At 49.4% G+C, this 16,871-nt stretch overlaps 5 protein-coding genes across 5 annotated transcripts; 2 read left to right on the forward strand and 3 right to left on the reverse strand.

Moving 5' to 3' along the window:
* Positions 1-14: 14 nt before the first annotated feature.
* F5147DRAFT_724925 (uncharacterized protein) lies at positions 15-3,388 on the reverse strand (the record flags this gene model as incomplete). The annotated part of the gene is made up of 11 exons (XM_041439084.1): positions 15-285; positions 336-458; positions 514-1,008; positions 1,060-1,212; positions 1,268-1,411; positions 1,465-1,991; positions 2,041-2,357; positions 2,407-2,547; positions 2,597-2,729; positions 2,781-2,914; positions 2,972-3,388. 11 exons carry the CDS (start codon positions 3,386-3,388, stop codon positions 203-205), a joined length of 2,667 nt encoding a protein of 888 aa, XP_041286141.1. The 3' UTR covers positions 15-202.
* F5147DRAFT_724928 (glycoside hydrolase family 85 protein) lies at positions 3,386-6,309 on the forward strand. Its single transcript, XM_041439085.1, has 7 exons — positions 3,386-3,652; positions 3,709-3,726; positions 3,808-3,881; positions 3,931-4,014; positions 4,069-4,350; positions 4,411-4,516; positions 4,567-6,309. The coding sequence occupies exons 1-7, from the start codon at positions 3,476-3,478 to the stop codon at positions 6,118-6,120; spliced, it is 2,295 nt and encodes a 764-aa protein (XP_041286142.1). The 5' UTR covers positions 3,386-3,475; the 3' UTR covers positions 6,121-6,309.
* Positions 6,310-7,522: 1,213 nt separating this feature from the next.
* Positions 7,523-10,311, reverse strand: F5147DRAFT_724932 (calcium-activated chloride channel-domain-containing protein). The gene is made up of 5 exons (XM_041439086.1): positions 9,924-10,311; positions 9,598-9,877; positions 9,142-9,543; positions 7,709-9,087; positions 7,523-7,624 (listed from the first exon to the last, which is right to left on the reverse strand). The coding sequence occupies exons 1-4, from the start codon at positions 10,163-10,165 to the stop codon at positions 7,762-7,764; spliced, it is 2,250 nt and encodes a 749-aa protein (XP_041286143.1). The 5' UTR covers positions 10,166-10,311; the 3' UTR covers positions 7,523-7,624; positions 7,709-7,761.
* A 77-nt stretch (positions 10,312-10,388) lies between these two features.
* Positions 10,389-12,685, reverse strand: F5147DRAFT_724935 (heterogeneous nuclear ribonucleoprotein HRP1). Its single transcript, XM_041439087.1, has 6 exons — positions 12,622-12,685; positions 12,155-12,566; positions 11,729-11,769; positions 11,502-11,662; positions 11,199-11,450; positions 10,389-11,138 (listed from the first exon to the last, which is right to left on the reverse strand). The coding sequence occupies exons 1-6, from the start codon at positions 12,650-12,652 to the stop codon at positions 10,566-10,568; spliced, it is 1,470 nt and encodes a 489-aa protein (XP_041286144.1). The 5' UTR covers positions 12,653-12,685; the 3' UTR covers positions 10,389-10,565.
* A 73-nt stretch (positions 12,686-12,758) lies between these two features.
* F5147DRAFT_724940 (PdxT/SNO family) lies at positions 12,759-14,125 on the forward strand. The gene is made up of 5 exons (XM_041439088.1): positions 12,759-12,950; positions 13,007-13,138; positions 13,186-13,385; positions 13,438-13,521; positions 13,577-14,125. Exons 1-5 carry the CDS (start codon positions 12,905-12,907, stop codon positions 13,829-13,831), a joined length of 717 nt encoding a protein of 238 aa, XP_041286145.1. The 5' UTR covers positions 12,759-12,904; the 3' UTR covers positions 13,832-14,125.
* The last annotated feature ends 2,746 nt before the right edge of the window (positions 14,126-16,871 follow it).

Consider the following 16,871-nt stretch of genomic DNA (forward strand, 5'->3'; position numbering starts at 1 on the left):
CATTCACTGCCTTCGAAACTTCATTTTGAAAGTTACTCTTGTGTTGCTTTTGTATCAAGATCAAGTGTCACTAATGGATTTCTGGCCAAGCGACATGACGCTGCAGAATCACTGGACTTGCAAATATGATTATGAAGAAAATACAGGAAAGGCAACGATTACGAAAACCACGGGGTTAAATTTTAAGCAGGTCGGAATAAAACTAATAACGGCGACCGCCACGAGTCCCTCCCCCAGGTCCCTGGTATGGTCCATAATCCGGAGGTGGACGACCACCACCTGCACCTGTGTATAAATTAGAAGATTTGACCACTTGAATTAATCAGTATACGCACTAGTGCGGACAGGAGGAGGCACCGGTGGAAGTGGCGTAGGTGGTGGGGTAGCACGTCTGGTAGCACTAGGAATCACAGCATTGCGTAACAACATCATCAGGTCATCAGTTCGGAATACGGGGCCTAGAACGAGTCTCGCATCAGGAATTCCTCAGAGTTTAGAAATAGAACGACGCACCATCAAAAGAAGCTGGACTAGGTAGTTGTCCGACAAACCACGAAATCACAGTGGGTAAAGTAGACGCCTTGTCATCTTCGCGGTCCTTTTTAACATGTTGCAGTTCTCTGTCTCGCTCTCTTTCCCAGCCTGCGGGGCTTCCAAATCGCCTTCTAGGGGGACCCTCCCATCTTTCTCGGTCACGGTCACGAGGCGGAGGAGGAGATGATGGCCTCTGCCGCTTGCTAGGGGGGCCAAAGTCAGGTCTCGCAGATCCCTCGCGTCTCTTGTAGTCCGGAGATGAGGTTCTCTTTACGGGTGGCTGACTGGTTGGCATATGCGAAGCTGAAGTCAAGGAAAACAAAGAGTCTGTTCGCTTTTCAATGGAATTCAAGGTGCTAGTTGAACCCAACGCGGCAGGCTGACGAGCTGCCATGGCAAACCCAAGATCCCGTGCTGCAATGGCATCAGTTCCCAGATACGTATGTCGTTGAGCAAACCGTTTGATGGGAGGATCTTGAGAGAACTGTGAGCTCCACATCCTAAATGAGGTATCCTCGCACGTACCCGAGGGATATACTTCAGCTATTCTCTTTTCAAGTTTCTGTGCTGCCTCAAGATCACCATACTGGTACTCATAACGAGCCCACCTTTCCCAAAGGGGACGAGCGCGTTCAGGCGAAAAAGCTGTAATAACCCGTTCAAAAAGAGCTCGAGCATCTGGGTGAGAAAATGGTAAGTGGGTGAACAGCACGTAAAGAAAATGGAACCCAACTGTTCTCGTCGTTCACGGATATCAAAAATCCGAGATATCTCAGAACAAACTCAATCTCGTCACCGTAAGTTTCCAAACCTTTCTCAAATATACGCGATGCCACGCCAGTACCACCATCCTTGTTGCAATGGTACTCCATTAGAGCTGAAGAGGGGCCATCATTATCTGCAGCTCTAACTCTCGGGCCTTCAACGTACCAGCGGCTTCATACACCTCCCATGGCGTCCATCGGTCACGCCTAGCTTTCGCAAAAACTGAACGGAAAGCCTTGAGGTCGAGAGCACGTCGTGCAAACCGAATATACATGATCCAAACAACACCATATTCTTGTCTTCGGTCGGAGAGCTCTTTGACTTTTGGAGGCTTCTCATCGGAAGCCTGAGTGGCAAAGGACGAATTGTTGGAGATCGTTCCCGCTTCTAATGACCCTGAACCATTTCCAGCTGGAGCACCCGTATGCACGACACGACCAGAGCCATCAGACGTAAAAGACGAGTTGGCGGAATTAACACGATTTTCGAGCTCATCCAACTCAGCACGCAAGACGTCAAGGAACTTGTCGAACGTCGCAGTGACCTCAGCGTGTTCCTTGCGGGACTCTTGCAGCTCACAGTATGCAAAATGGAGGAGGAAGCTTGTAGGATTGGCCTCCATGCCAGACTTGAGAATATTCAGCGCCTCTTCTGGCTTACCCATGCTGTTTGTCCACACGAAAGCCATATACCTGTACAGACCATGAGCTATCCATGACAAAGTTAAAATTGGAGACAAACCATATTTCCGCATAAAACCTCATTCGTATAGCAGCTTTGCGATACACACCCTGTATACGTGAAATAAGAGTTGCTTTATCCTTGTCCTCAAACTCGAGTGGGTTGCTTTCTTCCCACTTCAAGTAAGTTTTCCAAGCCCCGACAAGTGCCCTTTCAGCCGCATTGAACGTAGGAGTAGGAGGGAGATATAGGTGTGGTCGTGTCGACGAAGAAGCTGGCGGCGGAGGGAACAGTGGTCCTAGGTGCCGTTGGAGCTGACGAAGCACTGTACGAGCTTGCATGTATGATGGGGATAGATCTGACATGAACTTCTTGGCCTGTACCACTGTTAGCATTACACCGTGTCACATCAACAAAGTCAATCACCGTTATCTTGTTGAGGCTATTTTCGAAAGTCTCCAATTCTGACCAGAGCCTCTCGACATTTTCAAGAGGGATTTGAACCGCACGATGGTAAACTTTGCGCAGGGAGTCCATCTTTTGCTGTTCCTCCCATGTTGTGGTTGTCTGTCACGGGCGTTAGTAGTGTGCTGAAAGTGGCAGGAGGATGACAAACCTCTCCGGCCTTCAGGAACTGGATATAATCACCCCAGATGTCCCCACTATCTTTGTCTTGGCCTATACGGCTCAAAGCAAACTCATACGCTTTGCTGACAGCTTCGCGACTGGCCGGTGATGTATTGACTCGCCTGGGCAAGTAGTTCAATGCATCTGGATTATAGTGCACATATCACACTGACCTGACGTAGGTAAGATAGAATTTCCAGAGGTCAACTAGAGGAGAAGATCTCAGGAATCTTCTGAAGAGTTCTTCGGCGTAAGGAAAAAGACCGGGACTCAAGAAATGATTGAGATAGGCAATTTGAGCGGACGACTTGGTATTCGTGATACATGTTAAGGACTGTAGAGTGCAAGGCTGGAAGGTGCATACCGTGTTGGGATAGACTTCAAGCAAAGCTTCATAGGTCTGTTTTATTTGTTCAATTTCACCGCGCGTCTCGGCGAGGTCGACAAGTTTGTTCCAGCCGTCTGGATCATGAGGTTGCTCACGCAGCTTCTCGCGCAGAACATGCCATTCAGACGGAGCTTCTTGACTCGGTGTATCTTGCTTGACATTGCCTTGCTGAGCTGGGGATTGTTCGTGTCCGTTTTGAGCGGTTGTCTGGTTGAGAGCGTTCAGAGCATTCAGAATCTCTTCGGTTGGCTGAGTCTTGTCTCCAATATACTCGGTGTCGTTCGTTGCGATTTCCGTTGGTGTTTCGATATTGACTATACTGTCCTGTTGTTCCTCAGACATGTCCGTCATAAAAACGGAAGAAAAAGAACGGTTTGGAGGAGAGTTCATCATACACAACAACCCCACGGCTATTTCCCACGCTCTTCTTATTCAATCATCGACATCAACTACCACTGCCGGCTTGAATTCGTGAGCGTCATGCCTCTGCGAGGAACTGGACATGGAAAACTTGTTGGCGACGAGGCACCCTACTTTGAGTCTCTGGCCGAGCTTGATCAATGGGCTAGTCTCCCTCACGCAAAGTTGATGGCTGTCTTGGAGTATCAGGCCCGTCCTCAGCTTGCAGAATCACTGAATCAGAGAGGGAAGCTTTTGGTGAAGAACAAAAACTCATGATCTTCCACGATACCCCACTAATTCGCCTATCAAAGGTGTGCCACGATTATAAAGTGAGTAGGTGACTCGGTCAATTTATGTCATATCAGTCACTGTAGCCGTAATGAAATGACTCAGTCTTCCATTCCACGTAGGGAGGGTATACAGAATCTCCTTCTGGCCTGTGCTATACATTCAATTTTTGGCCTCTATGTGACACATTCGTGTAGTACGTTGACCTAATTGATTAGCTTATCACACCTCATCGCTTGCGGCAGCTTCTCGCATCACAGAGTTACTGTTCCTCCATCAGGATGGATCACTGCTGGACATCGGCAAGGGGTTAAGATGCTCGGAACAATGTAGGCTCTACGAATCACTGTTAGATAACCCGCACTTCACTTATCCCATTTCAGAATATTTGAGGGATCTGGAGAAGCTGACTGCCTCCAGCTGATAGTTGGACCTCCTCAAGCAGGCGCAGGCCCGACTTTACGTACAGATTCGATCCCCATATCAAGACACTATGCCTCGGTTTTGGCGGAGCTTGCTCGTCAGCGCGGGTTTGATGGGTATCTCCTGAATTTTGAATGTCCGCTTCAAGGGGGCCCGGAACAAGCTCGGGCGCTTGCTGGGTGGATTTTACTTTTGAGATCCGAGCTCGTAACCAAAGTTGGTCCTCATGCCCAAGCTATTTGGTGAGGCCAAGGCGGATCAGAAGTCTATCACAAATGTTCCTGACTCGGTTAAAATCATAGGTACGACAGCGTGGTATTCAACGGCCAACTGAGGTGGCAGGATCGACTGAACAGTCTGAATTTGCCATTTTTCCTCTCGTCTGATGCATTCTTCACGAATTACACTGTGAGTGTGTGTTCACATTCGTCGTCTTTATCTCAAGCGTATCACACAAGTGGCCACCATCTTTTCCAGCTCTCACTGCCCAGTATTTCATGAGCTTGGATCCAGTACTCATCAATGATGATGCGAAGGGGCCATCTATCTCCACCAAATCTCTTCAAAGCATCTTTACAGGTGTTGATGTCTGGGGCCGAGGATCGCACGGTGGAGGAGGATTCGGTTCCTACAGGGCCATGACACATATCGATCCCCAATCACTCGGCCTGAGTGTCGCCCTTTTCGGGCAAGCGTGGACATGGGAGAGTGAACAAGATAAGCCAGGATGGAACTGGGATCAATGGTGGGAATATGAGCGCAAGTTATGGATCGGTCCCGCAGACCCTCAAGAGGTGGTCCCCGTGCCTGATGCTCCCAGACGTCGTGGAGAGCCTGAGTGTCCTCACGATGCGTTCGAGCCAGTGTCGTCATTCTTTGTACATGCCACCCCTCCTGACCCCGCTCAGCTGGTCTTTTGCACGTCGTTCTCGCCAGGAGTTGGGCGTTCGTGGTTTGTCGAAGGCATGAATGTTCTTCAGACAGAGGACGGTTGGACTGATATCGACAAACAAAGTTCCCTTGGGAATTTAGTGTGGCCACGACCATCTGTGATGTGGGAAAACGATGATCGCCCAGAACCACTCCCTTTAGCGTCATCCAAGTTGGACATGAGCGACGCATGGAATGGAGGGAACACCCTTAAAATTTCCATTTCTTGCGCTGGCAGTACGGCTGATGATGCATTTTTCCGGTGTATCTGGCTCCCTGTGCAGTCGTTGAATGTGACTTCCCTTGTGTCATATGACGTTAACATCGTTTACAAAACTGCCGCCTGTGAGGGGACCGACCTTGACCTTGGACTTTTCGTGAAGCCATTGATGGCGGGTGGCGGAGATCTCCCAAAAGTCAATGTCGGGGCATCTACCCAATCTTATATTAACGGTTGGACCAGACAAGTCCTTAGCTTCTCACTCCCCCCCGGCACAGCTGATACGTTTATTGTTGTTGGCTTGATCATCGGTTTTGTCGCCGAAGATCCATCTCAGCCACTTGATTTTTCAGTCTCGTTGGGTCAACTTGCTGTATATCCATCTTCTCCCGCCGCCCGCGTCTCTAAGGGAATCCCCGGGATTCTGTGGGCTAAATTCCAAAGCACCAAGCCCCTCACCTCCCCTTCAACCAGTTTCAGTGGGCTTCTCACCTGGGACATCGCATCATCTTTTCCACGTCTAGCGTTACGGATGATACCCCCACCAGAAGACTCGAATCCTATATGGATTCTGGACAGTACCAAAGAACGATTCCCCTCATTTCTTTACTTCAATATCTACGTTATCCCGCACCCCCTCTTGGGAAGTATCGCGGGAGCCACGGCCGCGATATTCATTGGAACAACAGGCCTAGATGGGCGTGCTAACAGATTATATGTGGATTCAACGATTCTGCCGAAGAACGTGATGGACGGGAGAGGGTTACGCTTTTATGTGCAAGGAGTTTCTGACAAAGGCGATGTCCTGCCATGGGAGATGTGTGCATACGCGGATCGCATGTTTGAGCTCGGAGGCCGTTGATGGCCGTGCAGGACGCTGAGCACGTAAATACAGCTATGAGAGGGATTTGTTTGTTGGTTGTTATAAGAACGAGATGTTTCAAATGGGGTAGTGCGGCATACTGCACATTACACTACCTCATGTACGTGCCTAGTAGAACTTGTGTTTGTATTCATATCTATGATCAAGGGTCCGATGCGGTCGTCAAAATGTCCAGATCAAAATACATATAACCAAGAAGCCAAATTTCCTCTGTCAAGCTAGTCCAAAAATGTCAGCGGCTTGCTCAGCTGCGAGTATATAACACCCCCAGTCTTGCTTCCCTCCTTCACCCGGTTGATCTTCTGCTTTCTGTTTTGCCTTGCATGACCCATGCCAGATGCTGGAACGAGATATGTGGCGTTTACACACACGTCGCATTGTCATCCTAGCACTAACAGCCTCATGTCCATTCCGAGTCTGCCACCATGACTGGTGTTCTTGTCCTTCCACCCCGCCGCCCGTCACCGCATAGCATGCTCCGTATATACTTCCTCTATATCTTAGATGACTGAGGCTTTGTTTTCTCGATTGCACCCGGTTCGAGAATCTTCACAGGCATGTCTTGGGTGCGCCACATTCGTATACTCACACCTGACGTTCAGTACTTTGCCTTACTAGTAGGGAAACTCCAGCGTGCATCAAGACTCATTGTTTGAGGACATCGCGAAGAAGCCACTGAAAGACGCACTGCAACTGCTAACCATCAGTCGCGGCGGGATCTGCTTGGCGCTTCGCTGATGTGGCCATCAGGTATTCGATCATCTCTCCAATACTGCTCGCTTCTTCAACTGGCCAATCTCCCCAGTCTGGTCGCTGGCCCACAATTGTTCAGGCGCTCCGGCCCAACTTGACACTTTTGTTGCGCCATAACTTGAAGCTCGTGCGTAAGATGAGAAGATATTTTCCAATTTCATCTTTAGGCCCCACCATTGACAGCGTGCAATCATCAGGACATCGGCAGTTATTGCTGTCCACCTCGGGATTTTGTGGATGGCTCGGAATGTGAAACTTGGGTCCCCTGTTTAGAAACCCGAGGATGCCTAGTATCAGTAGCTCGGTCTACGAATCGACTGGAAGTTGCAGGTATATGGCTAACGTTCTACCCTGTTGACCCTCAGTCCGTCATCCGGGGTAGACATCATTAAGAATCCAGTCCCGCCCTCAAGAGCCGAGGTCATTAGCACGACACAGCGCACCCCGGCTGACCGATAATAAAAGACATGTCTTGGATAATTAGAGAATGAAGACGTGAGCAAGGTGAGCCGTCTTTGGTGCCTCGGATTTAAGGACCGACGTCTCAGCAACTGCGTGATGTCGTTCGATTGCAATGTGTTGATGGAACGAGGCCCAAGCACAAGAAACGCATCGCTGACATGATCCATGCGCCGTCTTCACTGGTCTGCCAGCATCCACAAAGGATTCATCTAGTCCAATTCAGGCCAAATCGCCTGCTGATTGCCCATATATCTACATGATACCATCTCTGGAATCGCGAGGGAAACAAACGTCAATGCAACATAAGATGTAATTAGTGACGATGAAACCCGCCGAAATGTGAAATACCAACGAGATGCCCAAGTCCAATACCAAACATAATGCATCGACCCACAATCCCACAACTCAAAGATCTTTCAGCATCTTCCCTATATCATCCTTTCCCTCGTCTATTGTCCAGAAGGTGGCCCACTCATCCTTCTCGTCCGTCACTTCCGACATCACATTTTCATCAGGCGTGCACTGTCCAAGGCTACTCAGGTATTTTTCCTTCATCTCCCGCTCCACGTGTTCTGCCTCCTTCATCTCCTTACTTCCTGTCCATATGGCATGTTTCAAGACATGTCGGACAGCGGCACGCATTACGAGATAGCCATGGGACGCAAACAGCGCGATCAACAGAGCGGACATCAAAAGTTCCCGGGTTGCAGCGAGACTAGGAAGTGGGTGATGGTTTAGATACTCCGACTCATCAGTCGCATTCGCAGCCATCATGGTCCCCAGCTCATTCTCTTGTTGATCAGGGGGACGGAAGAGGTATACCAGCGCAGAGTTCGTGAGAGCCGACAACCATGTTAGAAACGATAGAGACTCGAGCCACGGCCCTATCGTATCTGTTCGAACAGGTGTCGGTCGTCGGGTGTGCACCGCGATTTTAAACGCATCAGAGCGCGCTTCAATGTAGTTGTTGAAAAGTGCCATCGCCGGTGCAAGTGGCCATATTGTTGACCAAAGAGCGACGTAGCCAAACTGTGTCACCATCTCGCTGTAGTCCGTGAACACATCATACTCTGGCAGCACCACTTCGCTCCGAACGCGCTCGAGGAATTCGCGTTCCTCTCTACCGTGTGCATCATGCCCCACAGGTTCGTCGTCAAACGCCACCCGCTTTTTCTTCCCATGTCCCTTTCCATTACCATTCCGAAAACCTTTCCCATTACGGAACGACTCCACCGCACGGAGGATGTATGGCAAGCCAATAGCTGTGAAGGTATCCACCGCTTGGTTTGTGACCGAAAAGGCGAACATCTGATCCTGAAGCCTCGATGAATTCAACATGCGTCGCGCGCTTTTCCTATCCGACTCCCATAAATTGAGTCCGGCCGCACTGATTTTCTTTCCACCAGCTCCTCTAGCACCGAGATGAGAGGTGGCGTTGAAACTGACATTATATTTCTCCAGTAAGGCCAACGCACGATGACCACCTGTGAACAAGTAGGACTGGACAAAGTTCATGACACTTTCGCCGAAAGGGACGTAGACGAATGCGGACAGCGCAATGCCCAGATAAGCATTCATCGCCGAGAGTGTAAAGACCTTCAATGAAAGAGATGAACTATGATTCGATTGATGCTTGTGATTTTCCCAATCCGTGAAGTTCGTAGCGAGTTTCTGGTACATTGCCAGTAACCGAGGAACAAGGAGTGAGAAAAGTATCGTTGGAGCAAAAGCCTTGAAACAACGATGCTCAGAAAGGCAGTAAGCAGCAGGCATAAGTAAGCTTACCACATATGTGTGGCCGGGACCCTTGTAAAGCTGCGTCACAAAAGCTTCCAGGACGAATATGCCTGTCAACATAACCGCAAGGATAGTTGCAAAGAGTAGTATGACTGGTAGGCCAGCCATCATGCGCATCTCCTGTTTCCACCAGGGGAAGCTCGGGAGATAATCAGCCCTCCGCTTTTCCACGCGCCACGAGCCACGAATGCACCATCTGATTGACAGGATACGCTCTTGGAGTCTCCACCATTCGACGAACGCAATTGACCACAACAAGAGCAAAGTGGAGTAAGAAGCAGAGTAGGGTTTGCCCCAGAGATAATAGATAGTGCCAAGTGCTGCCGGAAATATCAAAGCCTGCGTGTATGCTGTGAGGAAAAAAAAGTAGAGCGCAACGGAATCTCCAAACTAGGACAACTTCGTCATAATGATGTATGCGGGACGAAACTAATTGAGACAAACCTGGTCTCGAATCTTTTCAAGCTCCACGCTCGCTATTCGGTGCCGTGTCCATAGGCGTATCCAGTGATCATTGAAGTCATGATCGTGAAGTGCCATTACGGACTCTACAAGATCCCACTCTTTGCGCCCTGGAATGATACCCAAACCTCCATCTTCGGGAGTGGAGGAAATGAATCCGTGGATCAAACGGATACGGTCGGCGGGGGATAGTGGGGCCGATTCAAAGTCGCTCGTGGACGGCAACTTAGACATTGGAAGACCATATAAGAAGTCCGAATGTCTGATATGCATAAGAAAATGGAGAGGGAAATCATTGTGAGACTCACCGTTCACAATGAATGAGTTTCGCAAGAACGTTTTGCGGGCAAGTCACCATCACGAGTAATTGGCCCTGGCTCTCTCCACGCCTCCCTACAGCTTTGAGGCCAGCTCGTGTGAGCGTATTAATGAGTTTAGAATACTGCCTTTCCGCCTTGACAGCATTCTGGCGCACTTGTTCTTTAGAAAAGCTGGCTGCCTTTTTCCGGATGGCGCAGAAGACTATGACTACGTCCACATGGGGAGGCATTTTGAGGGCACACAGTGGGCGCCCTGCCTACGGTTCGAGTTATATCGCGACCTCTGAGTATTGGTGTTTTGCAACCGAAGAACTGATAGTTAGAGAGATGTCTAGTTCGAGCATCTAACGGAATTATTTTACATCAGCAATGTGCCTCGTGTTGTTGTTATCTATTTGTAAGAGGGATTCGAGGAAGGATACCTCCCAAAGAATTCAAATTCATAAATGCTGATGCAGCAGGCACAAATAATTCATTCCATACGGCTTCTGAACATACTAAAAAGCGAAAATGACGAACTAAAGTACTGCCTATAAATGCATATGAAAGGTCCACCATCTTCATGCGTACACGGACCAGCTTTTGAATTGATAAGTTAGTTGCAATGCAAATCCAGCGATGTCATGAAAACTAGCGCGCGTAGGGATGGTAACTGTGCTGCCCTCGTTGTGCCGCACGTTGTGGGCCAACGCCAAGACCACCAGGACCACTCGGACCACCCTGTGCTCCTCGTGGACCACGTGGAACATTCGGACCTAGGCTGGCAGGCCCTGTAGGTGTACCACCACCCCCCATACCCTGACCCCCTCGCCCCATTCCACCACCACCCATTCCTGGTCCTCCACCCATACCACCTGCTATTGCGGGGCTTCCCATGCCACCTCTGCCCATGCCCATGCCTGCGCCTCCATAACCACCCATGCCACCCATCATGCTCGGGTTTATGCCCGGAGTCATGCCTGGATTCATACCCATACCCATACCTCCCATCATGCCACCTCCGCCTGCCATTTGGAACATGCGGGTGTACAAGGCGGCTAGAGCCTGGGGATCAAACGGAGTGTTGCCCGAGGGAGCCGCGGGCATAGCGTTAGCTGCCGCATTAAAATTCCCGCCCTTGTTGGTGTACTGTTGTTGTTGCTGACCGCCGTCTTCATTGAAGTTGTCGCGCTGATAACGCGGTTGCGCCAATTTCACATCAATCTTAAATAAAGTGCGTAAATGAATGAATCTACTTATAAACGTAGCACGTTCGTCACATACCAATTTCCCATCGATTTCTAGGTTCCCAAAACCGAGGAAGGGCTGGACATTTGTGTCTTCGAATGAAACAAATCCAAAGCCCTTGCTTCTCCCTGTCTCACGATCTAACATGACGGTCGAATCAATGACCTTGCCAAACTGCGAGAAGAAGTCTCGCATCGACTCGGACGTCACACTCCCCGCAAGACCGCCGATGAATAGTTTTGTAGCGCGTTGATGTTCTTGTCTAGGTATTGCTCTCTTTGGATCAATCTTGGATAACGGGTAAATAAACTCCAATGCTAGATACAACACTGTACGTACAATCTTGCCATCTAGGAAGTGCTCCCGCACCATCACCGCATTAACGCTCGCGGGGTCCTCAAAGGTCAAAAAGGCGAAGCATCTCGACCGGCCAGCAGCATCGCGCATGATCGTGCATGCATCTACTTTACCGAACTGGGAGAAGTAATTCCTGAGGGACTCTGCCGCGAACGACCTTATTTTAGTACTACCGAACGGTACAGAGCAAGTAATAATGATGTAAGTACCATCGGTTGTGTCCCAGTTAAGACCGCCAATGAACATCTTGCTATAGATAGTGTCGCACGCGCGAGGCAACATGGTCGAAGACACGAGGAATACGTTCGGACGTCGGTAATTGAGCGTAAGATATGAAAAGCAAGGCTCGTTATTAGTTTCTGTAGAGACAGGGGGTGTTATGACAGAGGAGAGAAGGGAAGACGCTACTGTCTGTTCGCGTTATGGCTAGCCTAGCTTAGACTGGACGTAGAGAACGCGAATATGCTAGAGCTAGACTAGTCGTCCTAGTCGACATAGCTGAGTAGCTAGCGTGACGACGACCGAGCAACTACGTCGGCATTATTGACCGTCAACGACTAAGATCCAGTATTTCCCAGCCAAAACGCATGACCCATTTTTATAGGAAGTTAGTAGAACTGTCCTATACAACTCACCCTTCATCCTTCATCTCTGAGGGCCGTACACTCCTCTCGTGGCTATGTTGGCGGTCATAACTACCCACACCTTCATGTTGGCCCAAGTCTGATGCATAGTCCGATTGAGGTTGCTGGTAAGTCGGAATTTGTTGTGTAGTCGGAGTACCATAGGCAGGAGGTCCAGATTGAGCATTAGTCGACGCGTATTCTTCATAAGTCTGTACTGGATAGGTTTCTGTTGCAGGTGCTCTGATGGCGGCGGCCGGCGCGACCGGTGAAGGCTGTTTTGATATTGTCGGCTGGGGAACCTTCACAGCGGAAGCAACAGGTGCTTGAGGGGGCGCTTCCGATAGAAGAGACTCTTCTGGTTTAGATTGGTCGCCGTTTTCTGCTGAAGTTGGAAATTCAGGCTCATCGTTGCCGTAGAGATCTAGAAAGGTGTTAGGTCAAAAACTAGACAGTTCGCAAGCGTTGAGAATATCTACCGCCATAAAGGTCAGCGTCGAGCTCAGACATGATGGTGGTTGCAGTGAGAGTGAAAAAGACCTCGGGTCTTAGTCATCGCGTCATCACTTATGCCTAAAAAAGTCCCACGCGCGGGCCGTCCGTCGGCCAACCGCCAATTTTTCTCCTCCTCAAAGAGCACATGTTCTAAATATTGACTCGATCCAAACTCGATCCGTATTATTCCGCTTGGAATCCGCATCAGTTTTTTCCGTGAGTTCTGTGACGTGCAAACCAATCGCTCCAGTGTCTCTCTTTCTCATCATGACCCACGTCCAGGTCAACAACAACGTTACCATCGGCATACTAGGTAAGTAAGGTATCGTGTGCTGGCATAGTATGTATTGTTTCATCTGGAAAATACAGCTCTTCAAGGAGCCTTTGCAGAACATCAGACTGCCCTGCAAAAGCTCTCATGCCAGAAGAAAATATTGGTTGTTCTTGTTCGGACTGCAGAAGATCTTTCAGCATGTGATGCTCTGATAATCCCCGGAGGGGGTGAGACAAACGTCATTTTACCTGAACTCACTCATATCATCCGATAGAGTCCACCACAATTGCATTCCTCGCCAAGCTCTCTGGGCTTTTAGAACCTTTACGGACGTTTCTGCAGAAGAAGCCCGTGTGGGGAACTTGTGCCGGGGCGATTCTTCTTGCACAGGCAGTCGAGAACACCAAAAGAGGTGGTCAAGAACTTTTCGGTGGAATATCAGTCACCATAGCTCGGAATGGTTGGGGTTCACAAGTATGGATGTCATGCTTTGCTATTTTTCGTTTGTTGACACCGTCTCGCCAAGGTCGAGTCTTTCGAGGCACCTCTCTCAATAGACGGTCTACTGGATCCAAGCACTCCTTTTATGGGTGTATTCATTCGTGCTCCTGTGCGTGTTTCGTGTTCATCCACATCGTCTTATTCATTGGACTTTCTTTGAAAAGGTTGTCTTAGCCTTACATCCATCCACCGAGAACCCACCAATAGAAGTCATCGCTCGCTTACCGATCAACCTTGTGCCAAAGTCACAGAAGCTGACATTACATGACGAAGGCGACTCCAGTCCACACGATTCACAAAGTATCGTTGCATTACGGCAGGGACGACATATGCTCACCACATTTCACCCGGAGCTCACAAAAGACAGTCGTTTTCATGAGTATTTTGTGCGGACTTGTGTTGTGCCTACCCTTCTGTGAAGCTGTGTATTATGACACTGCCGCTCACCGCTGTCATGGGTTGATATGCAATAGACTGGGCCTCATAAGGTCCTTAATTGGCGATATAGCGACGTTGGAAGCACACACTTGTTCTGAGGACAGCCAACAGAGAAAATACAAGCGAGAGCTGCAAGGGGCCCAAATAAATTTACACGGCGTGTTACTCTCGCGATGAGCTTGACAAAAGCTTTTGACTAGTCATTAACGTTTAACATCCAAGGCACAGTAGCACTACTATGAGGAAATGACGAGAATGGCACAGAATCTCTTGTACGTCTGAGTCTATGAATCAAATGGATCCCAGAAGCAAACGTCTATCAGTGTACAGCGAGGGGTGCGCTATCGAGAATAATACATTGCTCAGCGTTTCAAATGATCTGTCTGTCCAAATGGCTGGGTCGACCCTGGCGGATGGCCAACCGTTTCAAATTTGTCCTATGTCAATGAGATAGACAGTAAATACCCGGGTACGTGTATACAGGAGGATTCTAGTCCTGGAGGAAATATCGAGAATGAAAACTGCAGTAAGATTCCGCATACAGCTACAATATCTCTAGTGTCCTGACGTCCATCATGCCTTGAACAGAATCCACGTCTTTGACTTGTGCAATGATATCACGATCTGATGCGATTCTCTTGTATTCTCCACCGCGTTGCTGCGCTAGCAAGAATGCGCTAAACGGCTGTCCAAGACGAATAATCAATCGCATTGCACGCTCGATCGAATCTGAATCAACCGGGTACTGTTCTCTGGGCCAGGGTGACGGGAGAGTAAAATCATGCATGCTCTCTGTATCGTCTGCATAGTCAGGAAGCTGAAGACGACGATCCCAGGGACGGACGAGTAAGAACGACCGTCCGAGTCGAGCGGGTCTTCCTCGTGAGAACTGAAGCAATTTGTTCTCTGTGGTGATCTTCAGGTCACGAAGCCCGTCCGCCTTGACTTCATACGTGAAGTAGGTCTCTTCATATCTAATGAATTTCCGTCTAACTTCTGTGATAGGGAATGCGTTACATGGCAGATGCAGCCGGCGGTGAGCGAAACGTGGAGCGCTCAGGCGGTCGAGCGAGCTGTACAATTTCAGAGCTGACTCGACAGTCACAGTACCTTTCAGCGACGAGACCAATTTCGGCATCTCATCTTCAGATATGGATGGCAGCTTGTAGGGTGGGGCTTCGTATGAAGTGATGTCGGCAGGCAGACAGCTATTAAATTCGGATGATGTTCCAACCCAGTCCAGGGCAGTAATGTCCCCAGACTCAGCGACAATCTCCTGCAAGAGCCGGCCGAGTGCCTTTTGCTTCTTCTCACCGTACATGATAGGGAGCTGAACACCAAAGATTCCAAATAAGGAGTACGCAATGTCTTCCTCCAATGCGGTTACACGCGTCGACGCCCATTGCAGTTTTTCGCGGGCGTTTATCATGCCAGGACGGAAGGCGACAAGAGTTTGTGCATCTATCCCCGTCGCATCTTCCAACTCCTGCATGATCGCGACAGACTGCTTGTGATTGGGAGAGCGGTCATCGAGATACGGGGTCCAGTCACTTTGGTAGAAGCGGATGACCTTCGGGGCGAGGAATTCCGGTACGGTCCATCCTCGCGTGTTCCATGCGCTCTTTGCCAGTGCGCCCGGCTTCGACGAAGGCGGAACATCTGATAGGTAGACCATCGTGAGCGCTGAGGTGCGATACCATACGAACATGGAATTGAGCGATGTTTGAAGTTCGACGTTGTTAGCCTGGTCGATGCAACATGAATCAATCCACCCCCAGCGATACCCCGCAGCGCGAGCGGTTTTGCAGAAAGACTGCAATTTCATGATGCCGTCAACCGGATTCAACTCATCAACGACTTTGTCCTGGACGTCGTGCAGCAGTGGTTCTTTTCCTTCCCAACGATGGGATAGCGTGACACAACGGAAGTACGTCGCCACGACATCTTTGATGTGTTCCATTCGGAGATCTACGTGCATCAATTTTGATGACAAAATCTCCTTGTATTCTGTGCTCGCTATAAAGGCATCGATCTGTGCCTCTCGATCACATAGACGGCCAGTAAATGTATCGAGCAGACGATGCGGAGCGTCGTCGAGCTGAGCCTTGACAGTCTGTTGAATAGCCCCTTTCACTTCAGATGGATTGACGTATTGTTGGCGCAGCTCTGGAAAAACAGTCAAGCATGATTGAGGATGTGGTTATTCAGGCGTACTTTGTGTTTGCGTGTCAGGGGTATTTTCCAACTTGGAAAGCATGGTTTGGAACGCATCGATCGCTTCATCATATCGGTGTGCGCCATGAAGTACCGCATGCTTTAACTGATATCCAAAATAAGATGAGGGGTTGAGTTTGATGACCTGCGCATCACCAAAATGAACGTCTAATATGAAACAATGACTGTCATCGCACCTTTTCCACGTCAAGGAGTGCACCATCCCATAGCATTTCACCCGACCTCGCCTTACTGCGGTTCGCAAAGATGGTGTCGGTTGCAAAATCGAGGTCGATCGCTGCAGTGTAAAGCTCGATAGCCTTGTCGTAATCAGCCGCAGCAAGGGCATCATCTCCACCCGCAGTATAAAGCATGCCGCAATCTTGTGTGAAAGCTAAGTGATTTGAGGTTGAGAATTATACCGGGTTGACATCACGAAGACTTGCCAGTGGACCAATCAATGCAGAGTGCTTTCGTAGCCTCATCGGCCCTATCCATCATGTACCGATATGCTTCGATGGCTTCTGGAAGTCTACCTGCCCGAAGGAGCACATTGCATCGATTCTGATGTGCAGTTTGCCACAAGGACTTGAGGTCCCACCCGAATAACTAGAAAAAGCACAGTCAGGCGTGAAAAATGTCGAGTTGCATTGCAATCAACTTACCACCACGAAGATATCATATCTAGAATGGATGGCCGACATAGAAGGGAAACCGATGGTGTTCACGGCAGCAGTGAAGTGGTCAGCCGCTTCATTGTGACGTGCGTCATCTAATGCACTCATTCCCAATTGGACGTGTAGATAA

Source organism: Suillus discolor (assembly GCF_016758755.1).
Source record: "Suillus discolor strain FC423 chromosome Unknown F5147scaffold_105, whole genome shotgun sequence".
In the NCBI taxonomy this organism is placed as follows: Eukaryota; Fungi; Basidiomycota; class Agaricomycetes; order Boletales; family Suillaceae; genus Suillus; species Suillus discolor.

Coding starts and splice junctions, on each gene's coding strand:
- F5147DRAFT_724932 (XM_041439086.1), bottom strand. CDS start 10,165: ATGCCTCCCCATGTGGACGTAGTCATAGTCTTCTGCGCCATCCGGAAA. Junction 9,544..9,597: donor TTGAAAAGATTCGAGACCAG/GTTTGTCTCAAT, acceptor AAGTTGTCCTAG/TTTGGAGATTCCGTTGCGCT. Junction 9,088..9,141: donor GTCCCGGCCACACATATGTG/GTAAGCTTACTT, acceptor CGTTGTTTCAAG/GCTTTTGCTCCAACGATACT.
- F5147DRAFT_724928 (XM_041439085.1), top strand. CDS start 3,476: ATGCCTCTGCGAGGAACTGGACATGGAAAACTTGTTGGCGACGAGGCA. Junction 4,351..4,410: donor CCTCATGCCCAAGCTATTTG/GTGAGGCCAAGG, acceptor TTAAAATCATAG/GTACGACAGCGTGGTATTCA. Junction 4,517..4,566: donor CATTCTTCACGAATTACACT/GTGAGTGTGTGT, acceptor GTATCACACAAG/TGGCCACCATCTTTTCCAGC.
- F5147DRAFT_724940 (XM_041439088.1), top strand. CDS start 12,905: ATGACCCACGTCCAGGTCAACAACAACGTTACCATCGGCATACTAG. Junction 12,951..13,006: donor CGTTACCATCGGCATACTAG/GTAAGTAAGGTA, acceptor TGGAAAATACAG/CTCTTCAAGGAGCCTTTGCA. Junction 13,386..13,437: donor GGAATGGTTGGGGTTCACAA/GTATGGATGTCA, acceptor CGTCTCGCCAAG/GTCGAGTCTTTCGAGGCACC.
- F5147DRAFT_724935 (XM_041439087.1), bottom strand. CDS start 12,652: ATGTCTGAGCTCGACGCTGACCTTTATGGCG. Junction 11,770..12,154: donor TCAGAGATGAAGGATGAAGG/GTGAGTTGTATA, acceptor CACTATCTATAG/CAAGATGTTCATTGGCGGTC. Junction 11,139..11,198: donor TAGAAATCGATGGGAAATTG/GTATGTGACGAA, acceptor ACTTTATTTAAG/ATTGATGTGAAATTGGCGCA.